We start from the raw sequence: 24956 nt of genomic DNA, 5'->3' as shown, positions 1-24956 counted from the left end.
AATTTCGGTGTCACATGATTCATGGGTGTGACACCAGAATGACGGGAGCACCTAACCAGTGCTTCAGGCGCCGGCTGGCTCTACCGGTGCTCGCTAGCGACGCTTAGCGTGTCGGCCCACCAACGATTTTGAACAAAAAATCATCAAATTGAAAAACAGTTCACCGGTTTGAAAAAAAGTTGAAAAACTTTAAAAATAGTTCACGAATGCAAAGAAGTTCATCGAATTTGACAAAAATCACTGATTTTGAAAAAAGTTCATCAATTTTGAATTTTTTTCATAAACTTTAATTTTTTTATGAAATTTTAAAAAGTTCATCGAATTTGAAAACAACTGCACGGATTTAAAAAAAAGTTCATCCACTTAAAAAAGTTCATCAAATTTGAAAAAAGTTCATCAAATTTGTTTTTTGGGTTAATTTGATAAATGCCACTCCAATTATGGCGATTGTGAGAAATGCCACCGCAATTTCCAAACTTTGAAAAATGCCATTTCATGCCACTTCCAGTGGCATTTTTCGAAGTCTGCAGTGGTGTTCTTCAAAGATTGCAAAATTTGCAGTGGCATTTTTCAAAGTTTGAAAATTGCAATGGCATTTTTATGAATCGCCATAATTGGAGTGGCATTTATCTAATTAACCCTTGTTTTTTTATTGATTTTAAAAAAAAATTCACCGACTTTGGAAAATGTTCATCCAATTAGAAAAACGTTCATCAATTTTGAAAAAAGTTTATCAAATTAGAAAAAACGTTCATAAAATCCAATAAACTTGTTGCATCGAATTAGAAAAAGAAAGAAAACAAGCAAAGAAAAGGAAAAGTAAAGAAAAGAATTAAAGAGATAAGAACCTGCACCACTAGCGCTTAAGGAACCGTGGCCGTGTGGGTTTAGGATTCGCCCAGAACGACAAAGGCATCGTTCGTACCTTTTTTTTTTAACTTCGCATACTGTTCTACTAAAAAAAAGACCATGTTACTTTTTTTAAAAAAACTTTCCTTCTATTATCTTCAATCATGATGGTATAACAAACACCGAAAAATAATAAAAATTATATCCAAATTTATAGACCATCCAGCGACGACTACAAACACTGAAGCGTGCCGAAGGTGCACTGCCGTCATTGCCCCTCCCTCGCCAGAGTCGGTCACAACTTGTCGTAGTAGACAGTCGGGAACGCATTGTGCTAAGACCCTATATGACCATCGCAACAAAACCTCACATCCCACGTTTCACCTACCCGCGCGCGCAGGACACACGCTCAACTCCCACTCCCACCCACACCTCCGATTCCCAGATCTTAGCGCATATCGTGCCCAATCCCCCCACCTGTTTCCGAAACCTAACCCCGCGATCCCAATGCGCAGGTGAGCACCGCTTTCCCTCGCCATACCCCCTTATCGTTTCAATTTTTTGCTGAATTTTTCGGTGATCTCTCCGGTAGGGGTCCTGGCGAGGCGTCCCTCCGCCGCCGCCGCGCACCGGCGCGGCTGTTGGTCGCCGTGGCGGCGTTCGTCACTTGCACTATCTGGCTCTGGTCCTCCTCCGCCGACCTCACCCTTGCCTCCTACAAGGCCCAGGTGCGTTCTCTGGACCGTGCTTGTTTACCGGTGTGTAGCTTAGCTGTATTGTTTGATCTGGTTGGCTATTTCTATGGCAATGGAAGCACACGATATGCTTGTGCTGTTTGCGGGCCAACTGGGGATGCAACTGCTGCATTAGTTAGATGATGTTACGGAATTTCTCCCCATTTTCTCTTCAACAGGGTATTTGTTCAAGTTACGATATGCTTGTGCTGTTTGCGGGCCAACAGGGTGAAGTCTACAAAAAACCTTAAACTCATACACCTTGTCGGAATTAAACCATGAACTCTTAATCCCTAAAATGGGCACCCTATACTTATCAATCCCGGTCAAGATAGACCCGAACCTGTTTGGTGCACCAGGAAAAGATCGATTCCGACCAGGATTAGAGGCTATTCTCAGTTTCTCACTGACATCTATGTCCTCACTGTCATATTTATCTTCATCCAACGACCACCCATGACAACGACCCATGGCTGTGTGCAGGTCCTCCAGCTCGTAGCCTTGTGCGCCCATTATGAATCATGTTCCTCACGTGCTGTGCTGCTTGGACGGCCTCGGAGACGCGGTACCCGCTGAGCTTGCCCGCCACTGGCGACGAGTGGTGACAACATGTTCGGCTACACCAGCCCGTAGTTTGCACCTGACCCATCGAGCGTCCTTTCCACGACTACGTACTGGTTGGCGGTTGCAAGTGCATGCCTTGAGTAGCAGAATCAATCACTTGAGCCGTTCTAGGCTCACGAGTACATAACAACATGTTGCAGCAGGCTCTTGCATAGCATCGTCAACTCACCGTCAGCCGGATGGACAGTGGGTGCGTCTGCAGTGCATGCTTTCGTGTGAAGACTCGGACACTGGAGACACTGCCTTGTACGCTGTGCTGTGGCCGCCATTGCCGAGCATCTTCGCGGACGCACGCAGCAGTTTGTCTCGGCTTGAACCGCTTCAGGATGAGATCCTCCAAAAAAACCATCTTTCCTCTCCACTCTTACTTATTCTCTAAGAATTATAGCGCACGCTTGCCTCCTCCCACGCTCCCCAGCCTGGCACTTGCTCCTCCCGTAGCCACTAACATTCTGTCGAATAGTTGGTGTGCATGCACTCCCCAACAGTTCACCTCGTCTCCAAGCTCACTCTGACTGCCCCTGTGGATTCCCGCGACTCTCATTCGCCATGCCGCGTCATTGGATGAGCTCTAATCACATTTTGTCCCCCTATTTCTTCATCCACAGTTCGCTCTAGGCCCCTGCCCTGCGCCAGAGCACGCCAGGCCGAACGCATGCATGCCGCTCACAGTGCCGCATGGACGGCGAGAACGGCGACAAAACAAGTGCACATGTGCCATTCTCATGCCCTTCCCATAGTTCCGCTGCCAAACCTCACCGTTCTGAACGAGCACCCCAGTTCTTGGCGAGAGAGATAAAAATTACAGGAAGAAGATGGATATGACATGCGGATCCGTGCAGTCAGTGAGAGTAGAGAGTAATCCCGGCCGGGATTGTTATTTTCCTAGCATGACAAACTAGTCTACATAGGTTTAGGGTTGAGATAGACCGGGATCAGTGAGTAGAGGGTGTCAATTTCAGGGATTTGGAAGTTGGGGTTTGATTGCGACGAGCCATATGAATTGAAGGTTCAAAACAGACTTCACTTGTTAGATGATGTTACGGAATTTCTCCCCATCTTCTCTTCAACAGGGTATTTGTTCAAGTTATTTTTTGCGTTGTTTATCAGCGAGGAAATGGTGATGGTATTATGTTAATATTTTTTTATTGCTTTGGGGAAAGACCAATAGATGGTGATGGGCCATTTCTCTGAGGCTTGGGGGTCGAAGAACTCCAAGCCGCTGCAAAAGAAAAATATGTGAACGATCGTTGTTACGATGGGAGGGACCGGTGGAGGGGGATAGTGCGTTTACCAGAACTTTCATTATTTTGTGTAGTTGATCTATATGGTTGGTGACCCGCAAGAAAAAAAGATATATGTGGTTGCTGCTATTAGTTTATTGTGGATTTGGATGATATAAGTGGAGGCAATGCAAATGCATTTAAATTGGTTAGAAAGAATTACTACCTTCTCTGTGGAAATCATTGGGACACTTTGATGGCTCATGAGGATGTATTTCCTAGTGGTGAACTGGATGACTTTGCATTTTAAAATATTCTATTCTAATGATAAACAATAGTATCAGAAATAAATTCTGTTTAGTGGCAATATGCCTTTTGAAATGCATCATTTTAGTTTGTGGGCTGATAAGCTGATTTTAACTAATTGCATTTGGACTATTACAATGACAATATGTTCATTGTGTATTTGAATTCTCAATGAAATGATTTCTTATACTAACATCGATGCGATTATTCAAGGATGTTGATGTAAATAAGTTGTGGAGAACTGCAAATTCAAATGGCTGGAGAGCTTCTTCTGCACCACGATCATATTGGCCTCGTATGTTTGTGTCTCTAACCTCTCTGGAAGTTGACGGTCATATTCTTGGCAAAGGATGGTAAAAGTGGATATGCTGAAGTTAATTAATGTACCTGCAGCCCCACCAACTGAGTCTGAGACTAATGGGTACTTGCGTGTCCGATGCAATGGTGGCTTGAACCAACAACGTACCGCGGTGATTAACGAATAAGCTCTCCCTTTATCTGTAAAGAAGCATGTTTGATCACAATACTTGCTATTTTTTGAACCCGGTTCCACATTTTCCGTAACTTCCATAACAGAAAGTAAAAAAAGAAGAAGGTGAAAACAAGAAAACGGGTTCAACTCACTAGTGGGAAACCCACTGTCCAACACCATTCTTGGAGACGAACTACGGGACGAAAACCACCAGCACTAAATTGCTGGAGTTACTATGATTATATGATTGATGGTAACAAAATTAAGGTTGCTATTGTCCTGTTTTTGTAGATATGTAATGCTGTTGTTGCTGCACGAATAATGAATGCTACACTAGTGCTGCCAGAATTAGATGCAAACTCTTTTTGGCGTGACGAGAGGTATCACTTTTATCCGAAATGGCATCTCATGCAGTAACAATGTATGCATTTAGATAAAAACCTTGTGTTCTTTGTGAAAATTGTTGATTTTTGCAGAATACTTAATAAGTTATAAAACAATCATATTTCCATTGTGTTCATATTCTATAGTTGGTTTTAGTTGATTATATAATTTCAGCCTCTTCTTTTTGTGCCTGATTATGTGACATTTACATGAGAATGATTGACCCTAATATTTCCATCCAGTGAACTATCTCGGTCAACTCCCTAGTCCCTACAAGCATTTGAAGCAAGATATTTAGCACTTAGTAGATGAAATGCTGTACAGTAGAATAGTTCCAGAGTTCTGAAAAGTGCCTATAAATTTATGCATGCAATGCCACAACACGTGTGTATATTGGGCGGGATATAAGAAGTTTTTTTTTCCATTCTGAACAAATTAAAATTTAGTTCAGTTCCTTTATATAGAATTTCATGAATAAATGACCGATCCATGGTTACACCAGTATCCTACTTGAAAACATTCTCAAATTATGTGTTTATTGTGTAGTTGCAAATCATTGTTCCTTTTGTAGATTATTGCATCGTTTATATTGTCGATAATAGGCAATGAAAAGTTTGGCGGCGGACTCGATAGTATTAATGTAACAGAAAGTATGATGCAATTGAAAATTATCCAGCAAATAATTTGAAACCCATAAGATATTGAAACCAAGTCATTGTTCTGGCACATGGATAGCTAACTTTCACGCACCCCTGTCCATGGCTAAATCTTTGGTGATATTCCAGTCCTTTAGATCTCCGATCTCTCTTTAGGGACCCCTTCCATGTCAAGTTTGGTCTACCCCGATCTCTCAGGACATTATCAGCACGCCTTAACCATCCGCTATGCACTGGCGCTTCCGGAGGCCTGTGCTATATATGCCCAAACCATATCAGGCACGGTGCCACCCCAACTCTATCAAGTATATCATCATTTTGAACCCGAATCTTCTTGTGTGGCCACATATCCATCTTAACATGCGCATCTCTGCTACACCTAGCTGTTGGACATGCCGTCTTTTAGTTGGCCACTATACAACGCCAGACAACCATCGCAGGTCGAACCGCCATCCTATAGAACCTGCCTTTTAGCTTTTGTGGCTTTCTCTCATCACAGAGAACTCAAGAAGCTTGGCGACACTTCATCCATCCAACTTTTATTTGATGGCTCACATCTTCATCGATATCACCATCCTTATGCAACATTGACCCCAAATATCGAAATGTGTCCTTCCGAGGTACCATCTGCTCGTCAAGGCTAACTTCCTCCTGCTCGTGCCTACTAGAACTGAAATCGCACCCCATGTAGTCAATTTTACGTCTACTAAGCCTACAACTTTGCGATTTTGAAGTCTGTCTCCACATCTCTAACTTTCTATTAACCCCCGTTCGACCATTTCCGACTAGCACCACATCATCCGCAAAGAGCATTACACCATGGGATATCTCCTGATATTATCCCTTGTGACCTAATCCATCACCAAAGCAAAAAGATAAGGGCTTAAAAAGTTGACCCTTGGTGTAGTCCTATTCTAATTGAAAGTCATCGGTGTCCCCATCACTTGTTCAAACACTTGTCACAACATTATCGTACATGTACTTGATGAGGGTAATGTACTTTGTTGGGACTTTGTGTTTCTCCAAGGCCCACCATATGACATTCTGCAGTATCTTATCGAGGCCTTCTCCAAGCCAATGAACACCATATGCAAATCCTTCTTTTGCTCCTTGTATCTCTCCATAAGTTGTCGAACCAAGAAAATGGCTTCCAGGATTGACCTCCTAGGCATGAAACCATACTGTTTTTCTGGTCACGTTTGTCAATCTTCTTAAGCAATGCTCCATGGTAATTAGTACAACTTTGAACACCCTGGTAGGAGCTAGGGCCCTACCAGGTCTTGGTCGGAGGTTGTACGGGAAGGAGGGAGGCGGGCGCGGACGTGAGCACGGCCGCCGGCGCGAGGGCGCCGTGTCGCGCGGAGGGGGCGGCGGCGATGAGAGCGGGCGGCTAGGGTTAGGGTTCCGGCTCCTTCGGGGAGCCGAGCAATAGAATATGTCTTATTGCTTAATTCCAAAAGGGTGTCTTACAACTGTTTATATAATCTTGATGCTAATAAAAATAAAATAACTTGGGCTAAGCCCCTAACTAGACGCGCCCATTGGGCCTCCTCCGGCTATAAGTGATGCCGGTCATAACATCTCTCCCCGCCTGCGCAAACAGCTCGTCCTCGAGCTGGAAGTCTGGAAAATGTTGACGGAACTCCTCGAGCTTCTCCCAAGTGGCATCCTCCTCCGGAAGGCCGTGCCACTGGATCAGCAAATGCCATACTCCGCGACGCTGTTGGACCTGCAACACCTTCGCCGGTCCTGGAAGAAGGCGCCCGTCGAAGGTCGAAGGTAGTACTGGCGTGGCCGCCGCTGGGTCTCCACGGAAGGGCTTCAGCAACCCCACATGAAACACGTCATGGATGCGGGCAACCAAGCCAATGAGCTCCCGCTCATAGGCCGCGAGCTTATGATGGCGCGCGGCGAAGGGCCTGCTGAAGAACGCAAGCGGCCCGTCGCCCTGATGAAGGACGGCGCCGAACCCCACACCAAAGGCGTCGCAGTCCACCATGAACGGCCGGTCGAAGTCGGGCATCTGGAGGATGGGACCCGTCGTGAGGGACCTCTTGAGGGCCTCGAACGCCTCAGTGGCCTCCGCATCCCAGGCGAACGTGTCGCGTCGCAACAGGCGCGTCAGCGGGGATGCGATGAGGCCAAACTCCCGGATAAATTTCTGATAGTACCCTGCGAGGCCCAGGAAGCCGCGGATAGCCCGTGGTGAGTGCGGCGTCGGCCAGGCTGCGACAGCTGGCACCTTATCGGCGTCCATAGCAACACCCTCGGCCGAGATGACGTGGCTGAGGTAGGCGATTGAAGGCGTGCCGAACGAGCACTTCGAGCGCTTAAGATGAAGATGGTGCGCTTGAAGCTCGTTGAAGACGATGGCAACGTGCTAAAGGTGCTCCGCCCACGAGGCGCTGTAGATAAGAATGTCATCAAAGAAAACAAGCACAGACCGACGCAAGTAGGGGTGGAGGACGTCGTTCATCAAGGCCTGAAAGGTCGCCGGGGCGTTGGAGAGGCCAAAAGGCATCACCAAGAACTCGAAGTGGCCGTGATGAGTCCGAAACGCCGTCTTCGCGACATCGTCCGGGTGCATCCGCACCTGGTGGGTAGCCCGAACGGAGGTCGAGCTTGGTGAAGAAGCGCTCCCCATGTAGCTTGTGGACGATTGGAATAGGAAATTTGTCCTTGAGCGTCTGGGTGTTAAGGGCACGGTAGTCGATGCAGAAGCGCCACGTGTCGTCCGACTTGCGGACGAGGAGGACCGGCACTGAAAACGGGGAAGTAGAGATCCGGATGATGCCCAAGGCGAGCATTAGCGCGCACTGCCGCTCCGGCTCGTCCTTCTGCAGCTGGGGTAGCGGTAGGGGCGCACCGCAACCGGCGCCGTGCTCGGCAGGAGATGAATTCGGTGGCCATACACCCGGGCTGGCGGAAGGCCCTGAGGCTCATCGAAAATGTCGCGGTGCTGCTGCAGAAGATGATCCAACAGAGGGTGCTCGGGCCCTGCAGCAGTCGCGGCCAGCTGCAGCTGCGGCGTCGCTGGTGAGGCGCCACCCACGACCTCCCACCGGACGTGGTGACCCAGGCGCCAGAAGGTCATCGTCAGGGCGTCGAAGTCCCAGAGGATGGGACTAAGGGTCCTCAAGAAGTCGACGCCGAGGATGAAGTCGAAGCAGCCCAAGTCGATGCTGGCGCATGTGATGGTGAAGTGCTCGTCGCCGATGGTGATGGGCACGTTTCGCGCCAGCCCATGGCACGAGAGACGGTTGCCGTTAGCCACGGTGACCTGGGGTTGCTCCCCGCCCGTCGGCTGGAGCGCTAAGCGGCGCATGGTCGCCTCGGGCAGAAAGTTATGCGTGGAGCCCGTATCCAGGAGGGCCACCAGACGCTCACCATGGATCATCACCGGCAAGAGCATAGTCCGCTCGTCTCGGATGTCTGCGAGCGCATGGAGGGAGACCACGAGAGCCATCGCTGGAGCGGGCGCCGGTGCGACCTCCGCAGCAACTGGGGCGGGCAAGTCGCCGAGCCTGTCGACGACTGTGTCCTCCTCGACGTAGTCGGCCGCCTCCAAGTAGAAGAGGCGCGGGCATACGTGGCCCGACACGTAGGGCTCGTCGCAGTTATATCAAAGCCCCTGGCGACGTCGCTCGAGCTGCTCGGCCGGGGTGAGCCAGCGGAAGGGCCGCGTCGCGGCCGGAGTGGTAGTCGCCGGAGCGGTTGGGGGTGGGCGGCCCGGCACAGGTCGTGTCGGGGCTATTTTATTGTTTAGGGGGAATTACACTTACTTGTTTTCTAGTACAAGTCGCTACCAGTTTTGCTATGACTTTTTACTACCGACCAACCGTTACAGAGGCTTTTTCCTCGGTTCAATACATAATGACCGAGGCCAACTTTGGTTGGTTAATCCGATCAGTTCATCGATGGTCAGCAAGTATGATGGTTTTAATGATGATCCTGCATGTATTTCGTGTGTATCTCACAGGGGGATTTAAAAAGCCTGGCTGGCTGTCGGGCGCCCCGACACGGTGACGCCTGTTGCGAGGCCTGCGCGCGATGCTCGAAGGTGCAGGCGTAGTACATGGCCGTCTGGAGGTCCTGGGGTCCCCGAAGCTCCACGTCCACGCGGATATGATCCGGCAGACCGCCGACGAAGAGCTCGGCCCGCTGGCGAGCCGTCACGCCGGGCGCGTGGCACGCCAGGGCCTGAAAGCGGTCGGCGAAGTCCTGCACCGTGGAGGTGAAGGGGAGGTGGCCTAGCTCCGCCAGCCGGCTCCCGCGTATCGGCGGCCCGAAGCGAAGGAAGCAGAGCTCGCGAAAGCGCTCCCATGGGGGCATGCCGCCCTCGTCCTGCTCGAGGGCGTAATACCACGTCTGTGCGGCGCCTCGGAGGTGATATGAGGCGAGCCAGGTGCGGTCCGACGCAAGTGTGCGTTGCCCTCGGAAGAACTGCTCACACTGATTAAGCCAGTTGAGGGGATCCTCGGTGCCGTCGTAGGTGGCGAAGTCTAGCTTGGCGAAACGCGGCGGTGTATGAGTATGACCGCCGTGGGAGTATGGCTCGTTGGTGCGAAGCAGCGATGGGGCAGTGCCGGGTCGGTGGAAACAACCCCCTTGGGATGGCGGCCCGTCGAGGCCAGCGTAGGGACCCGCGGCGCTGGAGGACCCGTCGTACTGCAGGTTGGGCGCCGGCTGCGAGTGGACGTGCGGCGGTTCCGAGGCCATCGTGTAGACCGGCTGCGGCGACGACCCGGCCAACCAGGACGGTAGCGGTGACGGCGAGGGTGGGAACCGGACCTGGTGGATCGGCACTCCCGCCGACGCGGTCGGAGCCGGCCCGGAGCTGATCGGCGGTGGCGTCGGCAGTTGCAGCGGGGCGACGGGGGCCGCCAGGGGCTGCGATGGCCACGACAGCCAGGGCGGGGTGGTGGGTGGCGGCGGCAGCTGCAGCTGTGGCGGCCCAGTGAGTGCGGCGGCTGCCACGGCAGCAGCCGTGGCCCGGTGACGGCGGCCCGTAGGGGCCGGCCAAGTAGAGGCGGATCTCCTGGACCGCGGCGGCGAGATCGCGGAGCGCCCCGATGACTTCCTCCGGGGTGAAGACGGTGGGAGCCGGTACGGCGGAGGTAACCGGCACCGGCAAGGGAGGGGCGCTGGCCGTGGTGGCCATCGGGGAGGTGGTGGCGGTCGGCAGCGGCAGGGTTAGAGTGGGCGGTGGCGAAGACATGACCGAACCTAAGCTACCTGATACCCAATTGGTAGGAGCTAGGGCCCTACCGGGTCTTGGCCGGAGGTTGTACGGGAAGGAGGGAGGCGGGCGCGGACATGAGAGCGGCCGCCGGCGCGAGGGCGCCCTGTCGCGCGGAGAAGGCGGCGGCGGCGATGAGAGCGGGCGGCTAGGGTTAGGGTTCCGGCTCCTTCGGGGAACCGGGCAATAGAATATGTCTTATTGCTTAATCCCAAAAGGGTGCTTAGAACTGTTTATATAATCTCGATGCTAATAAAAATAAAATAAATTGGGCTAAGCCCCTAACTAGACGCGCCCATTGGGCTTCCTCCGGCTATAAATGACGCCGGTCATAACATACCCAATTCAAAATTATCCATTCACTAGTATAGTATATAAAACTAAATTAAATCAAGAATCAAAGTTCACGCACGAACGTGTTAGGATGAATCCAAGTGATGAGGAACAATAGATGAGAGAAAAGAAGAAAGAAAACACACGCCAGATCTGTTTGGCTACTTCTAGATACTTCCACTCTAATGTAGTATTTCTTTTCTCTTCTTTACCCTACCTGTTGTTTCTATAGTTCTCTAGTTATAAATAGCTGTGAGTAGAATGGTGAATCCTAAATAATGTTTTTCTAGAGTGTTCCAGCTATAAGTAGAAGTATGTGAAGGCTTCCCAAAGCCCTATAAATAGAGGTCCTCACTTCTACTTTGTAACCCAGACTAGGTACCCACTACTTATAATAGAACTTGTTTTTCTTATCTAAGATCTTGGAGTAGATCTTGTGCTCTAGGAGTTCTGGATTGAACTCTTGCTGCCATATCGGCCAACATTCGCCTCTAGAGCGATATCTAGCGCAACATGTTGAAGTTGTTTCTTCAACACTTGTGCTGCACACATTGTAGCAGCAAGGTTGTGTTGCTCTACACAACCTTTGTGCTGCTTCAGGTGGCATCATAGCCTTGTTGACGCATACTTGTTCTTGCGGTCCTCTTCGAGAGCAAGCTGCAGGAAGCAATGGAGCAATTGGAGAAGAGGATGGATGCTGCAGAACAACAAATCAATGAGCTGCATGAAGATCTTAATCGGAGATTTGACCAGCTGGTTGAGATGATAAGAAAGGGTGCCCCCCCTCCTGCTACCAATGAAGGAGATTCATCTAAAGAAGAAGAAGATGCTCATCAAAGAAGAAAGGGTGCCCCCCCTCCTGCACACATTGTAGCAGCAAGGTTGTGTTGCTCTACACAACCTTTGTGCTGCTTCAGGTGGCATCATAGCCTTGTTGACGCATACTTGTTCTTGCGGTCCTCTTCGAGAGCAAGCTGCAGGAAGCAATGGAGCAATTGGAGAAGAGGATGGATGCTGCAGAACAACAAATCAATGAGCTGCATGAAGATCTTAATCGGAGATTTGACCAGCTGGTTGAGATGATAAGAAAGGGTGCCCCCCCTCCTGCTACCAATGAAGGAGATTCATCTAAAGAAGAAGAAGATGCTCATCAAAGAAGAAGGAGAGGTAGTCTTGGAGCAAGACCACCACAACAACATGCTGTTCAACATGCTTCAAGAAGGCCAATTTATGTTGAAGCTTCTGAAGGTGAAGAATATGATGATGCCCTTGAAGAACCAGATCTCTACGCATATCGGAGAGTACCCAACCCTACATATCCAAGAGATGCATACAAGGTGAAAGTTGAGATCCCAACTTCTAATGGAAATGTTGATATTGAAGGATCCCTAGATTGGTTATAGGAAGTGGAGACTTACTTTGAGGTCATGGAAGTTCCGGAAGATGTAGAGTTCCTTTGGTCGCATAAAAGCTGAAAGGAGGAGCCGGTGCATATGGTGGCATCGCGTTCAAGAAGAGCACAGGCTGAGAGGAGAACCTCGTGTGAGAACTTGGCGGCAAATGAAAAATCTCTTGAAAGGGAGATTTTTGCCCGCTGATTATGACCAGATCCTATTTATCCAATTTCAAAATTGTGCTCAAGGAAATAGGACTGTTTCAGATTACACGGAGGAGTTTCTAAGGCTACAGGTGAGGTGCAACCTTGCTGAAACTGAAGATCAACAAGTTGGAAGGTACATCAATGGTCTCAACGATGCTATTCAAGATCGATTGATGATGCAACAAATCTGGTCCATTGATCAAGCACAAGCACTAGCCTTAAAGGTCGAGAGGTTTGTGAGGACAAGAAAGGCAACTAAGGCTCCATATCCTCATGTCGAAGGCTCGTCTAGGAGTCAGCCTAATAGAGTGGAAGAAAAGACCGCCCCACCAAAGGCAAAACAACCCATCCAGAAGCAAACTAGAGGCAAGGGTAAGTCCAATGAAGGCCCAAAATGCTATAAATGTGGTGAAGAGGGACACATATCCAGCGGTTGCCCACTAAGGAAATTTGTTAACACAACTATCCATGATGGTGAAGGCAATGAGGGAGAATACAAATCTGAAGATGTGAAGGGACAAGAGGTTTGTCAAGAAGAAGGTGAAGAGGTGGCATGTGTGATTCAACGTCTCCTATGTTCCACACCACAACCTGACGACACAGAACAGAAGGAAATATTTGAGAGCAAATGCACTATGAATGGCAAGGTATGCAGATTAGTAACTGACAGTTGCAGCTGTGAGAATCTTATCTCCCAGAAGTTGGTGAACCATTTAAAACTTGAAACCCATGATCATCCAAATCCCTACACTATTGGATGGATCAAGAAAGGAGTGAATATGACTATCACCAAACAATGCAACCTACCACTTTCTTTGGGCAAGCATTATCGCTCAAATGTGTTGTGTGACGTAGTTGATGTGGACGCCAGCCATGTTCTTCTTGGGAGACGTTGGCAATTTATGTGGATACTACACATAAGGGCAGGAAAAATTCTTACTCTTTCTTTTGGAACAAGAGAAAGATCATTATTCTACCAAATAAAACTGATGGTAAATATCTCTAAGGAGGAGGGGAAAAGTATGTTAACTATCTCCCGCACCTCTAATGAGTTTATGGAAGACTTGAAGGAGGCAGATTTGTGTGCTGCACTTATAGTAAAAGGAGAAGAGCACCTGGTTGTTGAAATTCCAACAAAGGCACGTGGCTTATTAGCAGAATTTTATAACATACTTGGAGAGCCACAAGGCCTGCTACCAATGAGAGGAATTCAACATAGAATCAACTTAATTCCGGGAGCAAGTCTTCCTAATCTTCCACACTATCGAATGAGCCCAAAAGAGCATGACATATTGAAGGAGAAAGTGGAGGAATTGCTGCAAAAGGGGCACATTCGAGAAAGTATTAGCCCATGTGCTGTACCAGCCCTGCTCGCGCCAAAGAAAGATGGATCTTGGCGCATGTGTACAGACAGTAGAGCCATTAACAAGATCACTATAAGGTATAGATTCCCTATGCCCCGTCTGGATGATATGTTGGATCAGCTTAGTGGAGCAAGAGTGTTCACGAAGCCGGATTTAAGAAGTGGATATCATCAAATCCGTATCAGACCCGGGGATGAATGGAAAACAACCTTCAAGACAAAAGAAGGGTTGTTTGAATGGCTGGTCATGCCATTTGGACTCTCAAATGCACCAAGTACCTTTATGCACTTGATGAATCAAGTCCTTCGACCCTTCTTATCCCATTGTTGTGGTCTATTTCAATGACATCTTGATCTATAGCAAGGATGAGGATGAACAATTTGATCACATTCGAAAGTTGCTAGAAGTATTAAGAGAAAATGAGCTCTACGTCAACTTGAAGAAATGTGTTTTCCTGTAAACACAACTTCTTTTCCTAGGATTCGTCATAACATGTGACGGTATTCGTGTTGATGACTCCAAGGTTGAAGCAATTTGAGACTGGCCAACTCCAAAGACCATTTCTGAGGTAAGTTTTCATGACCTTTCAACTTTCTATAGACGACTTGTGAAGAATTTCAACACTATCATGGCACCAATTACCGAGTGCATGAAGAAAGGAAAGTTCCAATGGACAGAAGCGACTGAAACTAGTTTCAATGAGATCAAGCAAAAACTCTCACAAGCTCCTGTCTTGGTGCTACCTGATTTCAACAAGACTTTTGAGTTGGAGTGTGATGCAAGTGGAGTAGGCATTGGAGCTGTTCTATCTCAAGAAAGGAAGCCCACTGCTTTCTTTAGTGAGAAGTTAAGCGAAGCTAGACAGAAATGGAGTACCTATCAACAAGAATTGTATGCCGTTTTCGGAGCCTTGAAAACTTGGGAATTTTGTTTGCTGCCTAAAGAGTTCATTGTATATAGTGACCATCAATCCTTGAAGCATTTTAGAAATCAAAAGCATGTTGACCGCATGCTAGTGAGATGGGCAACATATCTGGAGAGGTTTAACTATCTCATCGTGCATAAATCTGGGACAACTAATAGAGTGGCCGATGCTTTGAGTCGTCGTGCATGCCTCTTGACTTCTTTTGAAGCTGAACTTCCAGGCATGGATCAAATAAAAGAGTTGTATTAGGATGATGAAGACTTTGGCCATGTTTGGGTGAAGCACATCAGGGGCTAGCCATTAGGTGACGACTATCTGGTGCAGGATGGCTATCTCTTCAAAAATGATCGTTTGAGCATCCCAAGGAGTTCTCTGCGTGACAAACTAATTAGAGAACTCCATTCAAGTGATCTTAGTGGCCATGTTGGACGGGACAAGACTATCGCTGGCATATCCAATACTTTCAATGTTGCGGACTTGACTCTCTACCACCCAGAAGAAGTGCTCTATGACGATAACTTGAGGGCGAGTTCCAAACAACCAGGGGAGAATGACGAGGAACAATAGATGAGAGAAAAAGAAAGAAAAACACATGCCATATCTGTTTGGCTACTTCTAGATACTTCCACTAGTGTAGTATTTCTTTTCTCTTCTTTACCCTACTTGCTGTTTCTAGAGTTCTCTAGTTATAAATAGCTGTGAGTAGAATGGTGAATCCTAAATAATGTTTTTTCTAGAGTGTTCCAGCTATAAGTAAAAGTATGTGAATGCTTCCCAAAGCCCTATAAATAGAGGCCCTCACCTCTACTTTGTAACCCAGACTAGGTACCCACTACCTATAATAGAACTTGTTGTTCTTATCTAAGATCTTGGAGTAGATCTTGTGCTCTAGGAGTTCTGGATTGAACTATTGCTGCCATATCGGCCTACATTCGCCTCTAGAGCGATATCTAGCGCAACACGTTGAAGATGTTCCTTCAACACTTGTGCTGTACACATTGTAGCAGCAAGGTGGAGTTGCTCCTCCACAACCTTTGTGCTGCTTCACCAAGGCTTTTATAAAAATGAATTAGAACCATAAATCATGTTTCTATTGGTTAGCACTGATCTTATAACTTCCATTCAGCCATGGCCTTGAGCCCTTTCTCTTGGAGATGTCATCTCCAAGTTTCTAACCTTGTTGTCGGGTTTTGGTCACTGCTATAGTGCCACTACCGGACACCTGTGGCCCTGGTATCTAGCTGCACGCTCGCATGCAGCCTACCTTGCCCCTTTCACTCGTGTAGTTGTGCAATACCATAACACTATGGTTTGGCTTGGCGTCATCGTGTTATCGCTGTCTGCAGTGCCGCGCATTGCTTAGTCAATGCCCTTCTTTGTTGTGCTTGTCATATGGTCCTAGTGTTAGGTATTCAAAGTATCAGACTACGGTGTCACATATTGAAACGTAGGTGTCAATTATTCAGTTATAGTTTTGCTAGATCAAATAGCCTCCACTATCTATGTTCCTTCAATGGCCTAGATTACCCCGTGCTTGATTACTACTGTAACAACAGTCATTTTTACAACGTATTATTCCTGACCCCGCTACCTATATAACCAGTTGGGTTGTGGCTAAGGTTCATCATTCTATGTTCCCCAATTTTGCTTCTGTGACAAGACATATAACACTATATTCATACATAAATCAATAGATGGCCAGCTTCATCCGGCCTTGTAGCTAGAACTGTGAGATACATGCATATGAATATCAGTTGAAATCCACGGTGACACATGGTTTGACAAATTGGTATTCAGAGCAAGAATTCCTCGGAGACCAATCGAGTTGTGGAGCAAGTGTGGTTGAGATCTCTCGTGGAATCCCACCCTCCCCTCCCCTTTCACAACGGCGGTGTTGAACTTTGTGTGGCCGCGATTAGACGATGACGAATCCATTAGGGTGTAGTTCGGAAGCCACCAAAGTGGTTGTTGGGGATTTTTTTCCTTGTTGTAAAATTCCATGCAAGATTCGCTCTGTACACCTTGTCGGCGTTTCGGTGGCTGCGGTGAGATTTGATCGCTGGGGCAGGTTGTTGAGCAAGTCTCAACATGAAATTCCCGCTGGGGCAGTTTGTTGAGTAAGTCTCAACGTGAAATTCCTTCTTGGATCATTCAGATGTGACGATGTGAAGAGCAAGCATGGATGAGGCTGAATACCAAGACCTCCTATCCATGAAGGGCGATGTCCTTGAGTATTAGAAGGAGACCGCATCTCTTCTCTCGGACATGACAATATTGCAAACTGAGGTACGATTGTCGACTCGGGTTGGATTATCTGTGGGCTGCGCCCCTTGGTCCTGTCGGACCATGTCGTGCGCTGGTAGCTCATCATTTCCATGCCTCCCAAGTAGGCACGATCCCTGACCGACTGCTAGGCTCGAGTGGCTGACTCCACGCCTGATCAGGGGTGTTGAGCCCTTTGCTTGACAGGCATGCCCGTATGTTGTATCCTTGTTAGTAGCCCCCGAGTGCTGCGTGACCTGCTTGCCGGGAGGTTGCGTGGGACTTGTTTGATCCACTCGCTCCCGTGTGAAGGTGAAACCTTGGATCGAGACGTTTGAGGACCAACCTTTTTGAGTCTTGACCAACGATTAGTTGAGGGTACGCCGTGTTGACAGAAGGTCCACCGACTGCAAGGAGAAAGATTCATGGTCCTTGGCCCTCTAATTGACTGAGGGCAGGGGACGAAACAAGGGCCGGTAGGACACACACCAAGTCTTGATGTCCAATGTTCGCGATGCCATCAGAAGGTTTGGGAACCAAGGCATGCTTGCGTGGGGTGTTGAGTTACCATTCTGAATGGTTGCATCAGAGCTGACGTGGTGATTCCCGAGGGTGGGGGGTGTTTTGGCCTCCCCTTTGCTATAAGACAGGCTGGGATGGGGAGCAGCGAGGTCACCAAGCCCTTGTTGCCTTCTTCCTTGCTGCCCCCTTCCCTTTCCCAACGTTTTGCCTACCATTGTGAGGGTGTGTCTCACTCCTTACACATGCCTTGCCATCACTCTGCTCCTTGCTCTTGCACTGCCAACGCTCTTCCGTAGAAATGATGTCATCCCCATCAGCCTTTGCCAAGGATCCCACTGTTGTAGATATGTTGCCGTCGTCCTCACAATATCTTGCTCCGGCGGGCAAGCCGAGGGCCCACCTGAGCGGTGGAGCAGGTCCTCCGACGCAGCCGAGGAGGTGAAGGCGGCATTGGGGCGGCGGAAAATTAGGAGGTGGAGGAGGAAGATCCGGCGACCTAGTGTCCTTCGAAGATGACGACGTCGAAGATATTGAAGCTGGTGGTGGCGGGTGTGTTTTCCCTCAATCTCCGATGGCGGGTGCCCAAAAGAGAGGCAACCCCCGAACCTTGAGAGGGGGAGGCGGTGGTTTTCGTTCCTTTCTTCGAGAGGGGGTTCTCCCTGCCGATCCAACCCTTTCTCCGAGGACCGCTCCATTACTATGGGCTGGAGCTTCACGACTTGAATCTGAACGGGATCAGGTGGCGAGCTTCATCACCTACAACGAGGGCTTTCTGGGGATCGAGGCTCATTTCGCCTAGTGAAAGAGGTTGTATTTTGTGAAGGCATACATGTGTCAGGATGATATCAAGTTGGGGGAGTCGGCATCTCAGTTTGGGTAATGCCGGGGTTGAGGTGGCCAAGGTTTCCACCGTCTCGTCCAACAAGGGTGGCACCATAACTGGTTCTACTATTCCAATCCTAACCCTGCGTTACTGGCCTTCAACGCCCAATATGCGCTATACAACGATGTCCGGGCAGCCCGACCTACTCCCGAGGAGCAGATAGTAGCGAAGTTTTTGGGGAAACGCATAACCATGCTCCACGAGGCGCCCTTAGGGAGACTGTGGTGGCGACATTCATCGGACATCGAGTTCAGCCCATCAAACTGAGGTGCTGCCCTATGTGATTGTACACAGGCTTGGGGGATCCAACCTGGGAGGCGCCGGACGAGCTCAGGGGAAGGAGATGCACAGACGGGCGGTCAAACTAGTGAAGTCCAAGGTCGTCGACCTGATGGGTCGGCCTGCTGTCCTCAGGCATCCCGACCAGCCGGATGAGGTAAGTGCGCTATCCTTGGGGCCCCCAACCCTTTTCCCTTTCACGCCTCATTTGTCGTTTTTGGTGGCTTTGCAGGAGGTGGCCTCCTTTGTCTCCCGACATCCCCTTCCCGTGGACTAGGCATGACGTTGGGTGGCTGCCCTGCCCAAGCTCCCGTGCCAGCTCCTGGTCCGGCCAGTACTTTAAGCGCTAGTGGTTTGAATTTGGGCATGGGGCAGGCATCGAACGGCTCCTCCCATTCAGGGAAGAGGAAAACGCTCGGGAGCATCTCCTCTGGGGTCGATGCAGCGGGTGACACCTTTGGGAAGCAGAAGTTGCCAGCAGCCACTGAGGAGGGGGGAGAGCTTCCGAGGTGATCATCGGGAGGAAGAGGAGGAAAACCGTCCAGACGACTGTCGAGAAGGGAGGTGTCCAAGCCGGCCCTCAAGGGACGACGTGTGACTCACCACAGGGGGGACTATTGCTTTTCCCACATGGGAGTCCCCTTGTGAGGACCTTAAATTTAGGAATTCTCCATGTCGTCACTGCCCAGGAGGGAGTTGTTGCAGCTCCAAATTGCCTTGGGGGCAAATATTCATCTTCTTCTAGGGGTCTTGATATCACGCTGTTGGAGGGGGACTCGGTTGGCGCCTATTGGTTGTGCGTCTGGTACTCCCACTCCAACTTCAGTGAAAGTTGTGTCTCGGGATTTGGACCCCGAGCCGAGCATCCTGGACGCAGAGCTGCGGGAGCAGGTTGAAGAGCGGTCGCCCGGCTCCCTGGCTGCTGGAAGGTATGATGAGGAATCTTCATGTGGCGGGAGCCTGAATATCCTCCTTTTGTCCGATGTGAGTTCTCCTTCCAGCAACTTTTCTCAAATGATGCTTGTACAAGGTGCAACCCCCCTCCAGCCTATGCTTTGTTGGAATACTAGTTCTGGGTCGCATGGCAGCGTTTCTGGTTTGGCTGCCATGGCAGCCGTTTTCGCTGCGACGACAACGTTTTCAGTTTGTTAGCGTTTTGGCCCATTTCTGTTTAGAGTCAACACCACGGGACGCGTTTTTGCATGATTCATGGCTAGTTTGTAGGGCGCCGTGGGCTTGTGCTAGGTCGTGGGATGGCATGATCCAGTCGGAGTGCGTGGGCGCGGCATGACTTGCGTTCGTTGAGAAATAAAAGGAGGAGAAACAGAAAAGCAACAATACTTACGCTGCGCAAATCTCTCTCTTTCTCTCATGAGCTGAATTTCATCTTAGAGAGGCAACAGGTGGCATCAAAGCCATGTCGGGTACTTCGGCGGCCAGCTATCGGTCACGTACGCCCCTGCGCCTCCACGTGGCGTTGCAGGAGCGGAGCCAGCGTAGAACCTGCAGCGGCGGCGGTGGTGCAGTAGGCGACCTCTGGCGGCGCCCTCCCGATGCTGACACGCACCAACTATGCGGAGTGGGCGCTGCTGATGAAGGTTTACCTTCAAGCACATGGCTGGTGGGAGGCTGTGTCCATTGGGAACGCCTCCTACCACGACGAGCACAATGCCATGATCACCATTTCGCGAGACGTGCTGAACGCCGTTGACAAGGAGAACGCCAAGGCTGCGTGGGATGCCATCGCCATGCAGCGCATGGGCGCCAGCTGGGTGCGCGAGGTGACACACATAAGCTGCGGCATGACTTCGGGGGCATCTCCTTCCGTGATGGCGAGACCATCGACGACTTCTCGATGCGGCTCTCCGAGATCGTCACCAATCTGCGCGCGCTCGACGACACGCTGGAGGAGTCCAAGGTAGTAGCCAAGTTCCTCCGTGTTGTGCCATCCCAATTCGCACAGGTCGCCATTGCCATTGAGACACTGCTCGACGTGAGCACGTTCCTCTGGACGAAGTCACCCGGCAGCTTCGCGTGGTCGAAGACCGTCTCAACGACATCCACGACAGCAACAACGGTCAGGGTGGCCGCCTGCTTCTCACGAAGGAGTGGGAGGCCCGGAAGTAGCAACCCCAAGGCAACGACAGCTCTTACTTTGGTGGGCGGAACAACCGCCAGAGGGGCGGTGCCCGCGGAGGTGGACGCTAGAACGGCCATGACCACAAGAGTGGCGGCGACAAAGACAAATGCCGCTACTGTAGCATAAAGGGCCATTGGGCCCGTGAATTCAGGAAAAAGAAGAGGGAGGAGGCACTCCTTGCTCGAGCCGACAAGGAGGCTGATCCGGACTTGCTGCTGGCCGAGGTCGTGGAGATCTCTGCCACGGCTGCGAATTTTGCTGCCATGGTAGCGGTTTCGCACCCTCCCATAGATGCAGCGGAAAACGCTGCCATGTTAGCGAATTGGTTGCCACGGCAGCAATTCCAGTCTCGCCATGGCAGCGGATCTGAGCCCCTGCGAGCAAACGCGCCCCGTGATCTTTCTCAATGAAGAGAAGGCAAATGTCGTCCCGGCCGGCGGCGACGAGCCTCAGGACACGGCGTGGTACCTTAACACCGGCGTGTCAAATCGCATGACCGGTGATCTCGCAGTCTTCACCGAGCTTGACATGGGGATCGTTGGAACCGTGCGTTTCGGTGATAGATCCGTGGTGCACATTGAGGGGCGTGACACCGTTGCGTTCTCCATCGACGGTGCCACTGCAAGGTCTATGCACGAGTAGTGGGGCTTATGGGAGCCAATCAAGCAGTCGTACTATTGGAATTACAGGTCGGCAATGAGAATAGCATAGTAGACGATGCTGCGCACCACTCTGCTGGTGCAGTGCCAGGCTATGTTGTCACAATCGCAACAATGTGCCCGTTGACTGCTTCGTGTGGCAAATGCCGTCGAATCACATCTCAATCACTGCCTCACCTTACGTAGTTACTCCTGGGCTGCTGCCTTGTCGCTTAGCCACACTGGCTCGCACGTTGACACTGGGACCTTTGCCATATGTGGGTGCCTTGCCTAGTTTGTGCCACCATTTTATGGAGTCTTGAGTCTTGAGCGGTTCATTCACTCTGCTGCCATGTCACATGTGCATCTGTTGTTGCCCAACTCATCAATTTGGCTATCAATGCAATTGTGCTGTTTGGTCCTTGTTGCGAGCTCTGTTGCAGCATCTTTGGGGCCATTGTGCATACATGCTTGGGCTGGAGATTACCCCCCTATAAAATGAGAAAATCTAAAATTTAACTCAGTCAGAACCTTCTTGGCCTCGGCTAGTTGGCATTTTGAACCAGGTTTTACAAATGCTGCTTCATAATTATAAAAGGTATTCTAAATGTGCAATTTCCGACCAAGTTTTACAAATGCAGTGTCATGACTAGAATACTTATATGCAAGTAATGGAACCATTGGCTTATTCAGTACAAGCCATTTAAAAGTACTCCCTCCGTTCCATATTACTCGTCACTGATTTAGTACAAAGTTGTACTAAACCAGCGATGAGTAATATGGAGCGGAGGGAGTAACTCTTAGCATTCCGGGTTGGACAAATGGCACAAAACCAATTGCCCCACATTACACTATAAAATTGTGTAATAGCTTTATATGTGGCATTTACATTTACTTTTCATTGCTTAGACCTTCTACCTGTAGCTATGCAGTAATGCCAGAATTAAGTTGTTTCTATGACATAAGTTCCTCTCTGTGCTGCAATCTAATGCCAGGCAAATCCTTTTATCGTCGTTTTCCTTTCCGGTCTGGAAGAAATTTTGGAGGATTCCTACGGGATTTTCTTCATATGTTTAGCAATCGTTTCATAGGAATAGAGGTACTTGATTCCTTAGGATTGTGTCCGTCCATATTGACCTGCTTCCTTAGGATTCTTAGTATTTGGTAAGACCTCATCGAAAGTTCCTAAGGATTGGAGAGCACGGTAATCCTGGCGAGTAGGATCCAGAGGAACGCAGGCAGAAGTACTGCCTCCTTGATTGGGTCGCACATGTCAACTGGTTTTTCAGAGACCTAAAAGGGCGAAGCCCTGGGTAGGGCATCTTAATCCTTTACTTTTTCTATTCCTCTGATTTGAAAATCTTGTAAAACTGAAGTAGCCCTTCATCTGTACACAGATTATTTCCATTTCTTAAGCAAAAGATACATTTCTGCATATTCTCAAAATTAAGTACTGTTTGTTCGATTTTTGAGTTCCAGCTACGTGGTACTCCCTCCGTAACTTAATTCAAGACATTTTTTGACACCGTGACAGTGTGAAAAAACGTCTTATATAAGTTACAGAGGGAGTATCTTTTTGTTATAGGAATCAAGTAAGATAGTAGGCTTCACAAATGATTTACATGTAGTGTGCTTCATTCCTCGTAAGAACATTTAATTTCAGCTTTGCTGTTCTATATATTTGAAACTGCCTTTTTGTCAGCATTTTTGGTTTGTTCTGAATGATCTTGGCATGATGGTTCCTGGTTGGTGTTTTTACTTATGGTTTCTATTTATACACCAGTGGTTTCATAGGTATTTATGATGTTCCCCACTTCATCAAGACATTAAAATATGATGTCCGTATTGCTACGAGCGTTCCAGATATCATTACAAACGGAAAAACTAAGAAGCTGAAAGCCTACCAGGTGAAAGAAAAGCTCACTAGTTTCAGTTATACGAGTGAATAACTCCAGAGACTAATATGTGTTGCTAACAGATCCGGCCACCGAGAGATGCACCGGTAACTTGGTATACGACAGTTGCTTTAGAGAAGATGAAGAGTTATGGGGCTATCTATTTAACTCCATTTTCACATCGCTTGGCAGAAGATATAAATGATCCAGAGATCCAGAGACTTCGATGCCGGGTGAATTATCATGCATTACGATTCAAGCCAAACATCATGAAAACAAGCAGTGAGATAGTGAATAAGCTCCGCTCAGAAGGCCATTTCATGTCGATTCATCTTCGGTTTGAGATGGATATGCTTGCTTTTGCTGGGTAGAACATTGACTGACCACACTGTGTGATTACATGATTCAGTCATTCACATTTATAATAGTCAGTTTGTTATTCACTTGTCATCATATTTGCTTTGCTATGCATCCAGAAATGGAGAAGCGCATCTATGTATTCTTTATTTCAGTTCATTGTAGGCTACAGAAAAGCTAACAAGAGCATCGTAGAGCCTTAGATATCAATAACATTACTCAACTTTTCATCAAATTTTTGAAATGATGTCACTAACCAAACTAGCAAAGTGCCTGTGGCTTGCACTGGACCCATAATAATTCAATGTGCTCGCAAATCTGAAAAACAGTTCAATAGTTATACCATCTAACTTAGGCTTCATCCTGATTTGGGTTGTGTAACAATCCTCTTAAAATAAAATAAAAACACAGCACTTCGATTGTGGGCTAGTTTAATAAATACCGTTTGATTTCTTTGTTATACCCTTTGTGTATGGATTAGATGGTAAGAAGCTAGAACCCTCTTGATAAGGTTCGGAGTTTGACTCCGCTGCTGCCTCAGTAGTTTATTTCTGCCTTATTTTGGCAAAAAGATCCCACATGTGACAGTAGAGAAGGGTGGGTGAATCTGCCACCAACTCAAAACCTTTAGAAGGAAGATAGGAAATGATAAACTCAAATCATTGATATTCTGTATCATGGTCATTTGTGCTCTCTTGTACTAGAACTTTGGGATGCATTTATATTGTTTGGTTCATTTTTATAGTTCTACAGATGATCAGCTTGTATTTTTACTAGAGACAAGCTATGCTACACAGGGATGTGGTTACCGGGAGAAAAAACCGGTTACCGGGAATCTCGTTACCCATGAGAAATCGCCTTACCGAGTGAAAAATCCCGAATTTCAAACTCAATAAATTTTGACTGAATTTTGTTCAGATCCAAAATTCATTAAAAAAAGCCTCCGGTAACGGCCTGTATTTTCTGGTTACCGCGGTAACCGGAAATCTTGGTGCCCCATGAGATTTTTTAGCATTTGGAATCCAAAACCTTGATGCTACATCGCTGATAACAAAGATTTGATAAATGCAGTTGTTATTTTGCATATCTTCATTTTACATTGCTGGCCATGGCTTATTTTCTACATGAAAAATGCAGGTGCATTGATATATTTACACCTCAGGAACAGAAAATTCTGATCAAGTACCGCAAGGAAAATTTTGCAGAAAAAGAACTTGTCTATAGGGAAAGACGGCTCATTGGAAAGTGCCCTTTAACTCCAGAAGAGGTAA

At 48.5% G+C, this 24956-nt stretch overlaps 1 protein-coding gene across 3 annotated transcripts in view; it reads left to right on the top strand.

Annotated features, from left to right (window-relative positions):
* Positions 1 to 1180: 1180 nt before the first annotated feature.
* The window catches only part of LOC125551411 (O-fucosyltransferase 1), a 33249-nt gene continuing 9473 nt past the window's right edge, over positions 1181 to 24956 (top strand). Inside the window, exons 1-8 of one of the 3 annotated variants that reach the window (XM_048714641.2) lie at positions 1233 to 1364; positions 1442 to 1577; positions 3950 to 4031; positions 4130 to 4206; positions 4500 to 4588; positions 23217 to 23340; positions 23412 to 23695; positions 24823 to 24952. In XM_048714641.2, coding sequence (XP_048570598.1) covers positions 1357 to 1364; positions 1442 to 1577; positions 3950 to 4031; positions 4130 to 4206; positions 4500 to 4588; positions 23217 to 23340; positions 23412 to 23695; positions 24823 to 24952 — 930 coding nt within the window. In that variant the 5' untranslated portion in view covers positions 1233 to 1356. Of the gene's footprint in view, positions 1365 to 1441; positions 1578 to 3949; positions 4032 to 4129; positions 4207 to 4499; positions 4589 to 23216; positions 23341 to 23411; positions 23696 to 24822; positions 24953 to 24956 lie in introns of all 3 variants that reach the window. The other 2 variants (XM_048714642.2, XM_087518235.1) reach the window with 2 other exon arrangements.

Source organism: Triticum urartu, chromosome 4A (genome assembly GCF_056163025.1).
Source record: "Triticum urartu cultivar PI428250 chromosome 4A, HENAU_Tu73, whole genome shotgun sequence".
In the NCBI taxonomy this organism is placed as follows: domain Eukaryota; kingdom Viridiplantae; phylum Streptophyta; class Magnoliopsida; order Poales; family Poaceae; genus Triticum; species Triticum urartu.
This window is presented reverse-complemented; position numbering and strand designations above follow the sequence as displayed.